The sequence below is a fragment of the Castanea sativa genome, chromosome 4, assembly GCF_040712315.1.
Source record: "Castanea sativa cultivar Marrone di Chiusa Pesio chromosome 4, ASM4071231v1".
Classification (NCBI taxonomy): Eukaryota; Viridiplantae; Streptophyta; class Magnoliopsida; order Fagales; family Fagaceae; genus Castanea; species Castanea sativa.
The window spans coordinates 36852991-36868330 of NC_134016.1; the positions used below are offsets into that span (position 1 = coordinate 36852991).

The following is a 15340-nucleotide window of genomic DNA, read 5'->3' on the forward strand; positions in this document are numbered from 1 at the left end:
TAGCAGCCTTTTCCTAAGATATTTCCTTCACTCTATGGCGTCTAGAAAGTATATAGATCCCCCTCTTAACCAACGGTTCGTCCAGAACACTGCCTTGATCTTCTTGGCGAATCCCAGGGCCTTCGCGGGTCCGTCCGAGGAAAGACTTGTCCTTGGACTCTCGACCCATGGGCCAACCTGCAGCTCTAAAGGCTTTTAGTCTAAAACAAACTAGCGCCCATCAATAAAGCCCAAGGCCCAAATACTTACTTAGGTCCTTTAAGTCCCCACATCAAGAATTTGGGATATGGATTCAGCTTCAAGGAACCTTTATGGTCTATGGATTTAATAGTAATTTTCTTGTGACAAACATATTTTGTTTCTGGAGACTTTTTGCCTAATAGAGCTATTAAGTGGGGAGAGGTAAGCGAGGTAGGTAAGTTGGTGAAGTTGAGTAATTAGACAATTTTACTCGTTTTATTTATTAAAAAAAATTAAACAAGTACATGGTAGATATTTAGAACAAGATATTTTTCATCTTTCTTAATTCTTCCTACCAAATAGCTATAGTGGAGTCAAGTATTTTGTAGGTTAACTGATACTTCCTCATGTTTTCAATGAAACATTTAAAGTTTAAATTCCTTCTCATTATAACTATCAAATTAATAAATAAATAAAAGGAGTAAAATAGAAAATAATACTATTGCCTTTCTTTCCTATGTTTTTCCATCATTTTTTTCTGTTGCCCTTCTCACATATTTCCATCAATTTTACCGTATTAAGGTTGTCATTGGTTCCCCAAATATGAGGGTAGACCATTAAATTCACAATCACATTATTCAACCATTCAGCAAGAAGAAAAAATCACATTATTCAACCTAATAGCTACAAATTGATGATGACTCAATATGTCATTAATATTTTAGCAGCCCATAAAGCTGAATCTAGCCATATGGATGAAATGTAATGGCCAATTGCTTTCACATAAAATATTGAAAAGAGCAAAAAGAAAATAAAGCAAAAGCAAGCGAGAATGACAAAAGGATGTATGGCATTATGTGCATTTGGGTCCCATAACAACTCATTTTATACATAAAATGTGGCCTGTATTTGCTGGTAGCAGAAAAAATATCTGGTTGTTTTTTTCTTGCATATTGCTTAGGGACACATATTAAGTTGATTTTGATGTATTCATCATGTGTTTTGAAGAAATTTGGGTTGATACATCTAGTGAATAATCCAAATATCCATAACTTTTTGTCAAATAGATAAAAATCCATTCCGCGTTTTTGTCACTACTGATGGGTTGATCTCTGTAATATCTAATTACAACACAACCATGTCTTCTATCAGCTATGTGATGTAAATATTATTATAATAATAGTAAGACTTAGGTACAGTATTTAGATATTGTTTCTTAGGTTTCTCTCTTAAAATTTTGCCATGTGACTTTTTCTTATGGATGGAAGTGTATTTTTTAAGTTAAGTAACCACATAACAGAATCTTAAGAAATGAACCAAAGGAACAACACCTAAACTGTATATAAGTTTTGTCCTTATAATAATAATAATAATAGAACAAATGAACAAAGTTTCTCTCCAAACTAATTTGAAGAGAAACTCTACAAACTTTTCATATATCTATATATTGAGTGTGAATTTTAAAAATCTAACCGTTAGATTGTATGTTCTTATTATATTCTTCATGCATGTAAAATTTCAAAAAGATCAAAGATCAATTGCTCTCTCATCAAACAAATGTTAAAATTTCAAATTTTTATGATCTAAAATTGTGTATAAAAAATAAGTTTATTGATCGAATAGTAAATAATATCCAATTTAAACGAAATTTGATATGCATGTTAAGAACATAAGGAACATGAAATTTAACGGTTAGATTTTCAAAATTCATATAAAAAAAGATATATATGAAAAGTTTGAAAAGTTTCTCTCCAAACTAATTTGGAAAGGAACTTTGTTCATAATATTATAATGTGCTGAGCATAAATAATGTATTTTTTCCTTTTCTCTCTCCAGGAACCATGCAACTAGTCAATATCAATGTTTACTGATATATATTATTCATAGTTAGATCCAAGCCTAAAAGAGAAAGGAAGGTTGTACATTTGTAATAGATTAACAAAAAATATAAAATTTATATACTTCATTATGAATGAAACCTTTGTACCCAAATTTGGCATTCCCTAATTGTGATGCATTGCATAAAAGAATACGTATGATTGACTCAATTTAGTTTATCGAGAATCTATACTGATCTCAAAATTTTGAGACAGTGTGTTTGGCAAAAATTATTTTTGCAAACATATTTTACTATTTAACTTATTTTTGCTACTATTCATGGGTTTCATTGTATTTTTTACTACTATTCATGGGTCACACGGTATTATTTCAGTTAACTTTTACTTTTATCTACAGTACTTTCAGCAAAAAAATTTCAATTTCAGCAAAATAAGTGAATCTCAAACCCTATAGCTTTGTTGTTGTTATTCCCTAAAATCATATGGAGCAAACAAAATTTGCAACCATGTTGGTCCTATTTCTATGGAAGATCATAAAATTTCAAAAGGAAGAATGAAACCAATAGAGGGTTAGAGCCTTAGAGGAAGAGAGGGCATGGGAAATATCAAAGGAACTCTGGTCCAGCATTCCCACCTTTTTGTGCAAGTTGTTAGGGAACTTTTGGTCCCTTTTGAGCACGTAAAAGGATAGAAACCTGGCCTTAATGTGAATTTAAATAAAGTTGATCCCCACAACTCACAAGGGAGGGTCTAAAAAGGACTTCAATTTTGTTGTTTCTGTCACAGTCTTTACTGTAGCCCCACTAGACCCCTCAAAGTATTTATTTCTTGCATAGCTGTAAGGAATAGCTACCACTACCTTGGCATCATCCAAGAGTATATAATTGCATCCATTATCTTTCTACGAGTGTAGCCGTCAGTCCTTTCAACTTCCCTGGGTTGTTGTTATTATTATTATTATTAGATAATTCGATATTTACATCATACAACAGTAAATAGTTACAACTTACAACAGGAAAAAATTATTTAAACTCTGGATGTTTCTTTTAGAAACATCAAAATGTACTAATCAATTGAGTTACAAGACTGCATGCAGTTTTAGTATTAGCATATATGTATTTTCTTATTTCATCCATTCCCTTATATATGTGTGTGTTTCTCAAATAATAATAAAAAAAAAAAAAAAATTTGAGCTACGAGGCTATTAACCTATAATTTGATATTTATTCTTCAATCTTGTTTGCTTTGCTTTTTCTTATTATTGGGAAAGTAGATACTTATTTTTGCAATTTAGTAAGTTCTATAGAATCCCTATTATTTGGATTGGATTATACAGATAGTTTCATCAATGACAAAAGCATTGGTTTATTGTACGAAGAAGCAAGGAAAATGGAGGAAAAAGATCCATTTTCAGGCAGTATTAAAATCTTAGCCCAGAAGATCTGGATTGTTATACACATGGGTGATCTTTCTCCAACTCTATCCCATTATCTCACATATATATATAAATATGTACATGAACATGAACTCAACAAACTCAACAAACTAAGTACATCAACAGGTACATGCTCATATAGCTACAAGAAAACAAAATTAGCTCCCACTACCTACTAGAACTTCTAGATTAATTAGCTACCATTGTGAGAAAAAGTCTCCATGTTCTTGGTCTGAAACTGATTAGTGATTAGCTTCACCAATTTTGTTTGCAATGAGGTTGATGAACCAAAATGGCTTATGCTGGATTGGCTGTTAGTGTTTCAAACTCACACCAAACTATGTTGAATTTAGTCTCACGCTTCCAACCTAAATGAAAATTACATCATAAGCTACTGCTTCAAGAGCTCTCGTGAAAGTTGAGGGATCTAGACAAGGCTGCAGGGTTTGCCAGCAACGCCGGAGAATGTTCAGATATGTGATTCTTCTCCTCACCTTTTGATTGAAAGGCCTTAAACATTCCTCCCTTACTGATTGATTCATTCTTGATTCCAAGTGTTGTCCATATAGAACTCTTTGCAGCTTCACTTGGGTCATCAATCCTCAAAGTTTTTGGTACCAAAACACAACCGTTTTTCTGTTTTGGCGACTCCTCTTTCTCCAAATTATCTGGTTTAAGCATGTCTCCTTCTCTTGAGTGCTTCCCCAGTGTTGGAGAATTGGGATTGGAGCTCGGAGACTTTTGGTTTGAAGAAGATTGAGGGGACAGCCAAGGAATGCTCCAAGTTCCTGGGACACCACAGTTCCAGTAAGCAGCCGGATAGAAGGACATAGGAAATCCTGGAGGGCAGAAAGCTGGTGGGGGTACTGCAGAATTCCATGGATAAGGCCATGGAACACCAGGAAGGCATGGAATTTGATGAGGGAAGCCATTAATGCTTTGGGCAAATGGTTCTCGAGGGAAATGTTTTCCTCCTTCCTCCATTGAATTTGAAACTGTAATAGACGATCCGCTTGCGCTATCATCACCATTTTCTCCACGTTTGCCAGGAACTGGAATTCTTTGTTCTTCGAAACTATGAAGCCCATTCCGGGTACCATTCAAAACCTTATTGTCTGCAAGATTTAAGACAGAAGCCATGGAATCACAAATGGGTGCATCTATGCCAAAGCTAAGGACTCTACCATTGCTTTTATATGAGGGCTGGTGAGTTCCATTTGGAGCATCAACTCTAGCTGCTTGGAGAGCCTCTGAGATGGTGATGTGGCGATAATGTGAGGTAGAGTTCTTGTTCTTGCGGCGTCCAGCTCCCACTGGCACATTCCTCATGGTACCACCTGCAGTCCAGTATCTTTGACAAGCTTTGCAGAAATGGCGTGGCTGATTAACATTGTAATTGTTATAATAACAGAATTTTGTGTCCATGCTATTGCAGCGAGGGCAGGGAAGAATTTTATCCGGCTTCTTCAGGATTTTCTCTTGTGAGTTGGTTGTTTCACTCTGATCTTTCTCGGTCTTGGCGATTTTTGATTTTCCATGTTCTTCCTCTATAGAGGGTGTTTTAGGATTCACATTTCCATCAGGCAATCTTTCCAAATCGGTTGGCTCTTCTGCATTCGAAGGAGGATCATCGTCTTGTTCTCTAGTCTCACTGCCTTCTGCTGTTGGATCCTGCAAGTAGAACATAGTTTTCCTTTTTATAAGTAACTAAATACAAGTACTATAAAACATTATGACTATTTTCCAAAGATAAGCCTGATCAATATGATAGTACCAACATCAGAGTACATGCAACAAAAAAGAAGTAAGATGAACTTAGGAATTCACAATGGTGTTTCTTCCTTTGTCTATTTAAAATCTGTTCTTTGTAACACTCTTGTTGTAAATGTGTGATTCATCTTATCAAAAAAAAAAAAGTGGGATTCTTTTGACACAATCCAAGCATTAGAGACTTCCAGAAATTTAGAGTAGCCAATCACCTCCTTAGAGTCAAAGTATGTTGGGTAAATTTTAGAAATTTAGAGAAAAGTCAAGTTTTACATCGCTGCTACGCAATTGACTAAGGACTAAAAAAAAAGTTCCTACTTTTGTAGGGTTTGGGAGAGATGATTGATAGACAAATTTACCCCAAATCTTTTTGGAGAGGTTGATTTTTGGACTTGAACCCGCAATCCCCCTTTTTTTTTTTGTGTGGGTGTGGGGTTGTCAGAAACTCAACAGGGAAACACTACCAACCAACTGTCAAACAAATCAACCTAAGAAATAGACCCAGTTAGTGGATTTTAAAATGGTTGTGTTAACAATAAATGTTAATTCCTTATTAGTTATAACTAAAGGATCTCCCTGGCTCTAGAAGAACTTGACAAATAAGCACAAAAATGGGAAAGTACTAAATTAAACCAGGGAATCTGGAAAACTAGAATTAATTTAAAACCTTATAAATTGATTAATAGGAAATGGAATTTATGTTATATGAAAAAGTGAATTCAAATTATCCTTAAAATGGTTTAAAAAGTCATTACAAAAGTTTGAATAATTATCAAGAACAGTACCAAACTTTTGAAAAAAGAAAAAGGACTTGGTATGAAGTATGTAATAATCATGGTTAAAAACTAGTGGTTGAATAAGAATTGAGAAAGGAAATCAAAGTTTTAGATTCTTATGCCATAAAGTTTTTAGCTTTAAAAATAAGTGGAACTCACCCAAGCTCAACTGAGTAGGAATTTAGCTTTCCCTACTCCCCATTTTCGAATAATCAAACACGCAAATTCATTTCTTACATTTCTCAGCTTCTAAACATTAAAGTCTAAAAACTTTTTTTTTTTTTTTTAAACACTAAAATCAAATCAAAATAGAAGAAATTTAAAAAAAAAAAAAAAAAAAAAACAAACAAACAAACAAACTTTGAAAAGCAAACCTCAAAACCACCAAAAAAAGGAAAAAAGAAAAAAAGAAGTACCAGTAACAATTATACCACAACCACTATAGCATGGTCATTAAAGATAAAAGTGAGAAAAAGTAAAACCGACCCACCAATTGTTTTAACATTCTAACAAATGGGTCATCCTCAAAATTTCATAAAACCCTGTAATTGAATTTTCAGTCACCGTACCTTCTCTTCTTTATCATCTTCTTCTTGTTCTTCATAATCATCATCATAATCTTCCTCTTCTTCTTCTTCTTCTTCTTCTACTACTACTTCAACTCTGCCACACTTTTCCTTCTCCAAATAACTCACCAACAGCACCTCATCAGTTTCAGCAGTCAAGGGGATCTTCTTGCCAAAGAGCTTGATGGTGGGGTCTTTATTTTCTTGCATTTTTTTCTTGGCAACCAAACAGGGGAAAGGGGAGACCCAAAAAAACAAAAAAAAGCGCGTAGAAAATCCGGTTTTTTCGTTAAGAGAGAAAAAAGGGGTGTTGGGTGTTGGTATCTCAGTTGGCATTAGACGTACGTCGTTTATGTTTTTGATCTCGTTTAATCCAAAAGGTGGATGCCACGTCAGCACTAGAGTGTGATTCTCAGCCACAAGTTCTTGTGGCCTCTATTAGATTTTCTTTTTCTTCTTTTTCTTTCCCAAATATTTTTTTTGATTCTCTTTCTTTTGTGTTGCACACAGATTTTTGGTACACCAAAGTTTAAAAAGTGAGTCCTTGTCAGCATTTTTTGGTTGTTGAAATCTTTTGGGGTATAGAGATTTGGCTGCGGCTAGGGACGTGGAAGGGTTTGATTGCTGGTAACATGGATAAAACTGTCCTTGAGTTTGTGAAGTTTACTTGTTTAGAGGTCTTTCAATATTTTGGTCAAGATGCACACCCTTAGTGTGATGGTCACTCCACAAGTATAAGTGCTTGTGGGGGTGTGGGGGACAAAGGCCGGGGTTCAAGTCTCCAGGAGGGAGTTTCACACACATATACACCTAGATTATGCTAGAGTAGAAATTCTATCTTGTATAAAATATATATATATTTTTTTTTGGTCCAGGTCTTACCCTGTGACTTGGCCATATCAACCGGCCTGGAACAAAACAAATTTTGTAATTAATTATCTCTTATTTATTGTCCTTTTTTTCTTAAAATTCTAAGATAGATAGAGCACTAGCATCCAAGAATGGGAACCGGTTGCTATTTTATCATCTAAGAACCTATTTTATTTATTATATCAATTCATTTTACAATACACCCTACATTATAATTTTTATTTTTACATATAACCCATTAAAATAATATAAAAAACCAACTTTCACTAATTTCGATCTCTCTTCCTATCTCTCTCTTAGCCACCTACTACCACCATAGAGCAACCCTACAACACCACCTACCACCTGCTGATCAACCAAATCGCACCACCCACCATCACCGCTGAGCAATTCTAACCTAAACCCAATACCCAACTCACCAAACACCTAAACTGAAAGTCACTAAACACCCAAACAAAACCCAAAACCAAAACCTAAAGGCATCGCCACCACCAACCTGAACAAAACCCAACCACCTTCGTAAACCCATAGTGAGTCATAAACCCATAGTGAGTCGTAAACCCATAGTGAACCCATCTCCACCACCACCACAGTAACCCTCCATCACCACCACCATCAACCTGCAAATGCACCGATACTCACAAAAAAAAAAAAAAATCAAAGCAAAACCCAAACCCAAACCCAATTTGAGAGAGAGAATTAGAGAGAATTGGAGTGAGGCTAATCTTTAGTTCATCGATGCTGATTGTCCACACCGTCGACATCGATCTCCAGTCCATGTTGTTGACACTGATTTGAGAGAGAGGCTAATTTGAGAGAGAGCCACCGAAACAAAGAGAGGGAGAGAAAGATGGGAAATGAGATTGAGAAAAGAGGAGAGGAGTATTGTGTGATTGAAAGAGAGAGAAAGATGAGATCTTTTAATAAAATAATATTTTTTTAGTTTACATCCTCAGCTACAATAGGTTTTAAATATAAGAACCAACTATTCATAGGTGCTAAAAATATTTAGCAACCCATACCTCGGATGTGACTATTTTTGGGTTGTTGGTTGCTAAAATAGCAATTGGAGGGGTTCTTATACCCCCCCCCCCCAATGCGAGTGCTCTTAGAGCATTTACATTAGACTGTACACACTTTTTGCTAAATTAATCAAAAACTTCTTCTTTTTTTCCTAGGTTAGCAAGTGCATTTTCAATACATATACACTAGACTCAATACTCTAGTGCATTCACATTGGAGGTTCTTTTTTAGCAAATAAGTTATTTTAACTCTCTAAACCCAAAAAACCATACTTTATCCGAGTTGCTATTTATAGCATCTACTATAGCAATTACTTAAAAATAAAAAATCAATTTTTTATTAACTCTCTCTCTCTCTCGATCTCTCTCGATCCTCCAATAAAATATTCACACAAATCTCTCTTCTCACTGCATCTCTCTCCTCTCTCTCTCTCTCTCTCTATGTGGTTCGTTGTTCCGATTTGGTTTTTGATGGCAGTGGTTCAGTGGCGATTGTTTGTGAGTTCGATTTGGATTGTAGGGTCGTGGGTCATGGGTCATGGGTCATGGTGGTTCCAATTTGCAAGGGTCCAATTATCATGAGTTTTGTAAGTCTCGGTGGCTAGTGTTTGTGTTTGTGTTTTTTTTTTTTTTTTTTTCGTTTTGTTGTTGTTGTTGTTGTTGTTTTTTTTTTTTTTCTTTCCTTCTGCCCATGGTGGTGATGTGGTTGTGGGTTTGGGTTATGGTGGCTGGTAGTTATTTTAATGGTTATTTTAATAGGCTTTGCGATGGTGGTTGTTGGGTTGTGTTAATTGGTTATGGCTGTTGTTGTGATGACTGGTTATGGTAGTAGGTGGTTGCTTGAATTTTTGTGGAATTGTTTGATATTATTTTAATGGGTGTTTATATTATTTTTATGGGTGATGTGCTAAAGTAAGAGATGTTATGTAGGATGTATTATTAAGTAAAGTGTTAAAATAGATAAAATAACTTTTTGAATTAATGAAAACTAAATTTTTTAGCACCATGTGAATACTCTTATATCATTTAATTATTTAAATTATTTTCTGTCTATTATTTCTCTTTCTACAGCCACCCCCTCACATCTTTTTTAGTGCATCAAGCCATCATGGACGCAAATACCAAGAACATACCAATCAAACTTCGATTGTACCAAATCTAACTTCATTCACCACCACTCATGTGATCACCGACCAACTTAGGCTGCTCTAGCTTTGATCACACCAAACTAGAGCTTTGTTCACCATTACTCTGTCACTCATTATCCAACTTGAGCTCTGGTATGGTGGTATGCAGGGATGGAGCCACTGTTGGAATAGGGGGGCAATAGCCCCCCACTATTTTAAAAAATATATATTATTAAATATATATATATGTGTACTAATTTTAGCAATTTTGTTTTATAAAATTACATTTTGCTCCCCTTAGATAACACCATTGATTTTTTTAAGAGTAATGTTATACTCATAAACTTTTTTACAATATTTTTACAAACTGTTTTGATAGTAAATTCTTATTAGTTCATGTATAGGTTTACCATTTACATCATTTTTTTACTTACAAATAATTACTTATTACATTAGCAAATTATAAAAAAGTTTGCAGCTCTAGCATTTTCTTTATTTTAGTGACTACAAAAAATTTATAGATTTAAAATTTAAAACAAAATTTACAAGCCCAACAAAAATTAGCTCAACAACAAAAATTATCAATAGTAAAATAAAGAAAATATTAAGCCCAATCAACCAATATTATCCAAAATCCTATCCTTTAAAAAATTCTAAGCAAAAAGAATTTTGTTCTTACCCACACACAAAAAAAAAACAAAAAAAAAAAGCCTCAGCAGTTAAGTAGTAGCAGAGTCAGAGATTGAAACCGCCACACACAGCCAACAGTAAAACCGTTCCCTAATTCAAAGTTCTAGCTCCATCCCTAGTGGCATGCATCATAATGGTTTGATCTGCTTTGAAAGCTTTGAACTCTCTAAAGCTTCTATCTGTGACATGAGAGAGATGTGAGAGTAAAGACACTAGGATCAATGTGAGCCAAAAAAAAAAAAGCTTTTTTGATGAACAATATTTCAATAATATTGTTAATTCTTTTTTGATAGTTTGTTGAGTCTGAAGTGGAGTATTTTTTTAGTTGGTTATGTATTAACTAAAAGTAGCATTTGTTGAGCATGTTATCAATGCTCTTTCAATAATGGAGAGGGAAGATTCAAACCCTAGTCCTCAATAATTAAACTTAAAAGAGAGCATGACATGGCGTTGAGTTACAAAGTTTATCCATGGTTCAAACTATTTTTTTCTTTTTACTTGTATTTTAATTAGTTTAACTTATTAAGTTTTTTAAAGACAAACAATGAATTTAAGATCGAATTTTGTTTGCAACAAAAAGAAATTAATTGATTTCTAGACATATTAATAAGGAGCAATAATCATAACACAAATACTCAAGTGCTTGTGGGGCGTGGGAGTAAAGGTTTGGGTTCAAATTTCTAGGAGAGAGTTTCACACATATACACTTAAATTAAATTAGAGTAAAATTTTTATATTGTTTAGAAAAAAATCTTATCATATCTATTAAAAAGATCTATTTTTATTACATTAAATAAACACAAGATTTTGTAACTCATGAACCCGGAGACTCACTCCTGTGAGTGTCTGTTTGGTGATGAGTCCCTGTCACTCTCTCTCTCTCTCTATGTATATATAGATAAGGGGGAAAAAGCCCCTTTATAGGCCATGGCTTTTATGAATCTTTAATGGCAGTGGACCATGCTCTTTAATCGTTGACAATGACTGGATTAAGAATAATGTGCTTAGTTTAGTCTAGCACTTTTTCTTTTCTTCTGCCAAACTGCAACATTAGGTTACACATATGATATACCCTCTTTAACTTATTCAATTTTGTTAACTGGGAATTAAGTTAAACTTGCCAACAATGATTTTCTTTGATCTAAATAAGCCTAACTAAGAGTTCCTCGTGACCCTAAAGTTTAATTTATGTATTAATGTATATTACTTTATAAAGTATATATATGGAAGCATTACTTATGTGTTAATAATATAAATCATTTGTACCACATTTTGTATTCCACCAATCACAACTTGTCATAAGTTTATTTATTTTCATTTTAAATTTTAGCTATTTTATAAGGAAAGTAAAACAAATACATTGCAAGTTGTGATTAGTAAAATATAAAGTGGAACAAAAAAACTGATACAAATGATCTATATTCGTCAGTTTACACTACAAAATATACCAAATTTGGTTTCAGCATCATGGAGAGACCAAGTGAGCTCAAGGATAAATCTCGATTTCAAGAATATGTTCGATCGTGTAACTCCAGTTTGACATTCTTGCAGGCTCATAACGTAGTGGTGTTTCTATGAGTTTGCAATGGCTTAAGATAATTAAATTCCTTACACAAATTCATAATTTGTTTGTAATGTTGCTATTGCCTTTTAGTTGAATGGAAATATGTTGCTTTCCTATAAGCCACGGCCCACCTTCAAGTCTTTATTGATGGAAGTGCAATCTTAACTATGCAAAAGCCATAACCAACATCAATAATTTGAAATTTACATGATGTCTTCCATATACATGTCAATCCTGACTGTAGAGCTTTATAATCCAGAGTCTTACCTACCAGCTTGATGATGACACTCGAATTTTATGGGACTAAATTGAAATGGAAGTTCATCTTCTCCAGAATCTAAAATTAGGGTTTCAAAAGAAACATACCTTGATTCGTTAAATTTTTTTTTTTTTTTTTTTGAATTTCTCTTAAAAAATTCCAACAACTTGACTTGCTTGAAACATTCTTGATCTTCACCTCAACGATTATTATATTGGCTAAGCTAAGAGAGTGGGCTCTTTTTGTTGAGAATCTAAACCCTACTTGTGTAAACCAACTCCACTCAACTCCCCCTCTCTCCCTCTCTAATCAAACTGATCATTCGGATTTTTCTCAACTATTTACTCTTATATGCATGTGACTCTTGATGAGCTTAGCAAGGGTCAAAGCTGGCTAGCCCAATAAGGGCTTTATCAAAGCTTGAGGTGGCAGCAAAAGAGAAAAATAAAATCCTAACCCCAATGAGCCTTAGACCTCCGGTTATCTTATAACAAACCCAAAATTACTATTAACCATATATATTCCATCGTACTTGTTGCACTATTGATTAATATTTACTTAATTAAGATATTCCTTGACTACCTTAGATTGTATTTAACCCCTCTATGAAATCATCCACAGTGAAATAAAGTCATAAATTACCGTCACTCTGTTCACACTACATCTTAAGTTCTTGAGTCCCCAGTTTAATCTCTTAATTATTCTTATATTCATTTCATGAAATATAAACTTTGGCAACTTCTTACTAAAGTGGTTGGGCACACATACTCAGAATAATCAATTCCTATTAATTCTATCTCAAGTGGATGTTTCGTATCTCTTATTGAAATTATAGATTCCTCTTAAGCAATATTATTTCTACAACACTACATGCGATTACCCAACATATTGAAGTATTGACCATACAAAATCTCACTTCAACAAAAATCAAAGCAACCTAAACTTTATGTTTGAGATCACCATCCCCTCAAGACAAATTAAGAGTTGATGCATATAGCAATTATATGAATATTTGTTCCGTAAAGTTGTGATTTACAACTATGTTTTTATTGGTTTTAATTCCATGTCAAATTTGATTGTATTTATTCAATCTTTTCCCTGTATATTTGTGGGATTTAATGTAAGGGTTAAGTGTGAGAGTTTGGTGAAGAATTGTGAAAACAGTGAAGTTCATGACTGGCTCGCAACTAGCTCGCGAGTGAACAACCCGCAAAAGGCCACGTGAGATGCACATGCTGGAATCTGAATAGTCTTTAAGCTAGGTTGGATTTCGTGAGTCACTTTGGACTTGGTCAAGTCACAAGTGACCCATGAAACTCTGCCTAAAACTTTTTAAAGTGTGTTTTTCTCATTTATTTACCCACAATATATAAGCTCACATTACCCACGCAATTGTAAGGAGACTTTCAGAGAGAAAATCCTAGCAAAACACTTAAGAGTTAGAAAATTGTAAACCCACAATCATCTACACAAATTCTCTTAGTTTTCCTTTACTCCTACCTCTCTAATTATAAATCCTTGAGAGGTCCTTAGCCCAAACACTTACATCACCCAATCTTAGAGTTGTGAGAAGTTTTGGTACATATGAGAAGCATTGGAAGAAGCCATTGATTGGCAGATGCAATTTGGAGCTAATTACGGGATTCAAATAGTTAGTGAAGACATAACTCAGTGAAGCTCGTTGGTAGCTGGAACTTAGAGAGTTCAAGTACTTTGGGTAAATTAGGCTTGGAGGGTCTTATTGATATTTTTGTACTCCAACTTTATTCACTAGTAGATTGATTCGGCTTGGAGAGCCACAGAGAGATTTTTCACTGAGTACTTCGGTTTCCTCCTCAATAACATATCTCGATATTATCTTGTGTTTGCATCTCGCTTCCCTTCTCTTTAAACTTTACATTTATTGCTTATTGTACATGCTTATGCTTTAGAGAGTTGTTCTGGTTTCATTGACACTTACTCTTTCCACACTTAATTAAGTAGGGAAATAACAATCTAGCTGTAAGTTTTAATTTGGGAGTCTAAACAAATAATAGTGTTTTCACACTATTGGAGCTTTCATGTTCAAACGACAATACTTACTTGAGTTGTATCCTTCTTTTGTATTGTTATAGATGGAGGATGATAGTCCAACTTTGCAATCTCGCTCATGATGGAATTGATGACTGCTGAAGCGTACTACTTGATCTTAAAATTATCCCATTAGTAAACAATTTTCTAATGATATAAGTTTGAAGGAAGATGCATGAAGCCATGAAGGCACTGTGTTTTCACTAATGGAGCTAAATAACTTTGTAATAGTCTTGTTCAATGAAGTTTTCTTCAAAGCAATGACTCTCACTTGAACGAGATCAAAGACTAGCCTAGCTACTCTTAGTTCAAGAACACACTTAGTCATCAGTGTGCTTAATCTTGACAACTGAAGGCCATGAGTTTATAATAAAGCACATAAAAGTTTGGGTTTTACGTCACGTGTAACCTTAACAATTACGTCATGTGTCACAGTCACATAAAAGGAAATGTTATGAGATTGAAAGGTTAAGAAGAAATAGTTATAAGAAGTTAAAGTTATATCTTTTCTTGAGAGTTGTTATACTTTGTAGGAAAAAACTACTTTCTTGTTTATGATACTTGTGGCATCAAATGATTCAAATGTCACTTGTCACTTGGAAAAAAAGAAGAAGCATGGTTATCAAGAAGTTAAAAACTCCCTTGTCTGATATTATTTGGAAATTAATAACTTCTTTTGTCTATAAAAAGTAAAGGACTGCCTATGAAGAAGGGTTCAAACTTTCAAAGAACAAGTCATTAAATTATCATTTCTTTATCTTAGGATTATGAGATTATCTCTTATGAGTAGATATAACTTAACCTTTTAGGAGTGGGTGTAACTTACATTTCCCTTACTCGTTTGTTTGAATATTTTGATGGAGAGTGACAACTACTCTCAAGGTATTCTAAATTGGTAATTGCTTGTATCTTCTTTTATTATTACAAATAAAGGCTTGGCATTAATTTATATTTATTGACTTGTATTTTTTTATTTGTCTTATCTCTTATGATTTTTTTTTTTTTTTGTGGTTATTTATATTCAAAGTTCCCTTAATTGAACCAATACCAGATTGACTAAAGAGCACCAATTTGGCCTTTGGGAATTTTTCCTGGTGGGTTGTAAAGAGTTTTGTAATTCAATTGGTTGTCATATCTTATATTTTTAGATATATTCAAAGTTCAAATCCTTATTTC

General features: G+C 33.9%; 1 protein-coding gene across 1 annotated transcript; it reads right to left on the bottom strand.

The window, feature by feature from the left end:
- Positions 1 to 3486: 3486 nt before the first annotated feature.
- On the bottom strand, positions 3487 to 6905 carry LOC142631671 (cyclic dof factor 3). The gene is made up of 2 exons (XM_075805901.1): positions 6566 to 6905; positions 3487 to 5124 (listed from the first exon to the last, which is right to left on the bottom strand). Exons 1-2 carry the CDS (start codon positions 6896 to 6898, stop codon positions 3853 to 3855), a joined length of 1605 nt encoding a protein of 534 aa, XP_075662016.1. The 5' UTR covers positions 6899 to 6905; the 3' UTR covers positions 3487 to 3852.
- Between the last annotated feature and the right edge of the window lie 8435 nt (positions 6906 to 15340).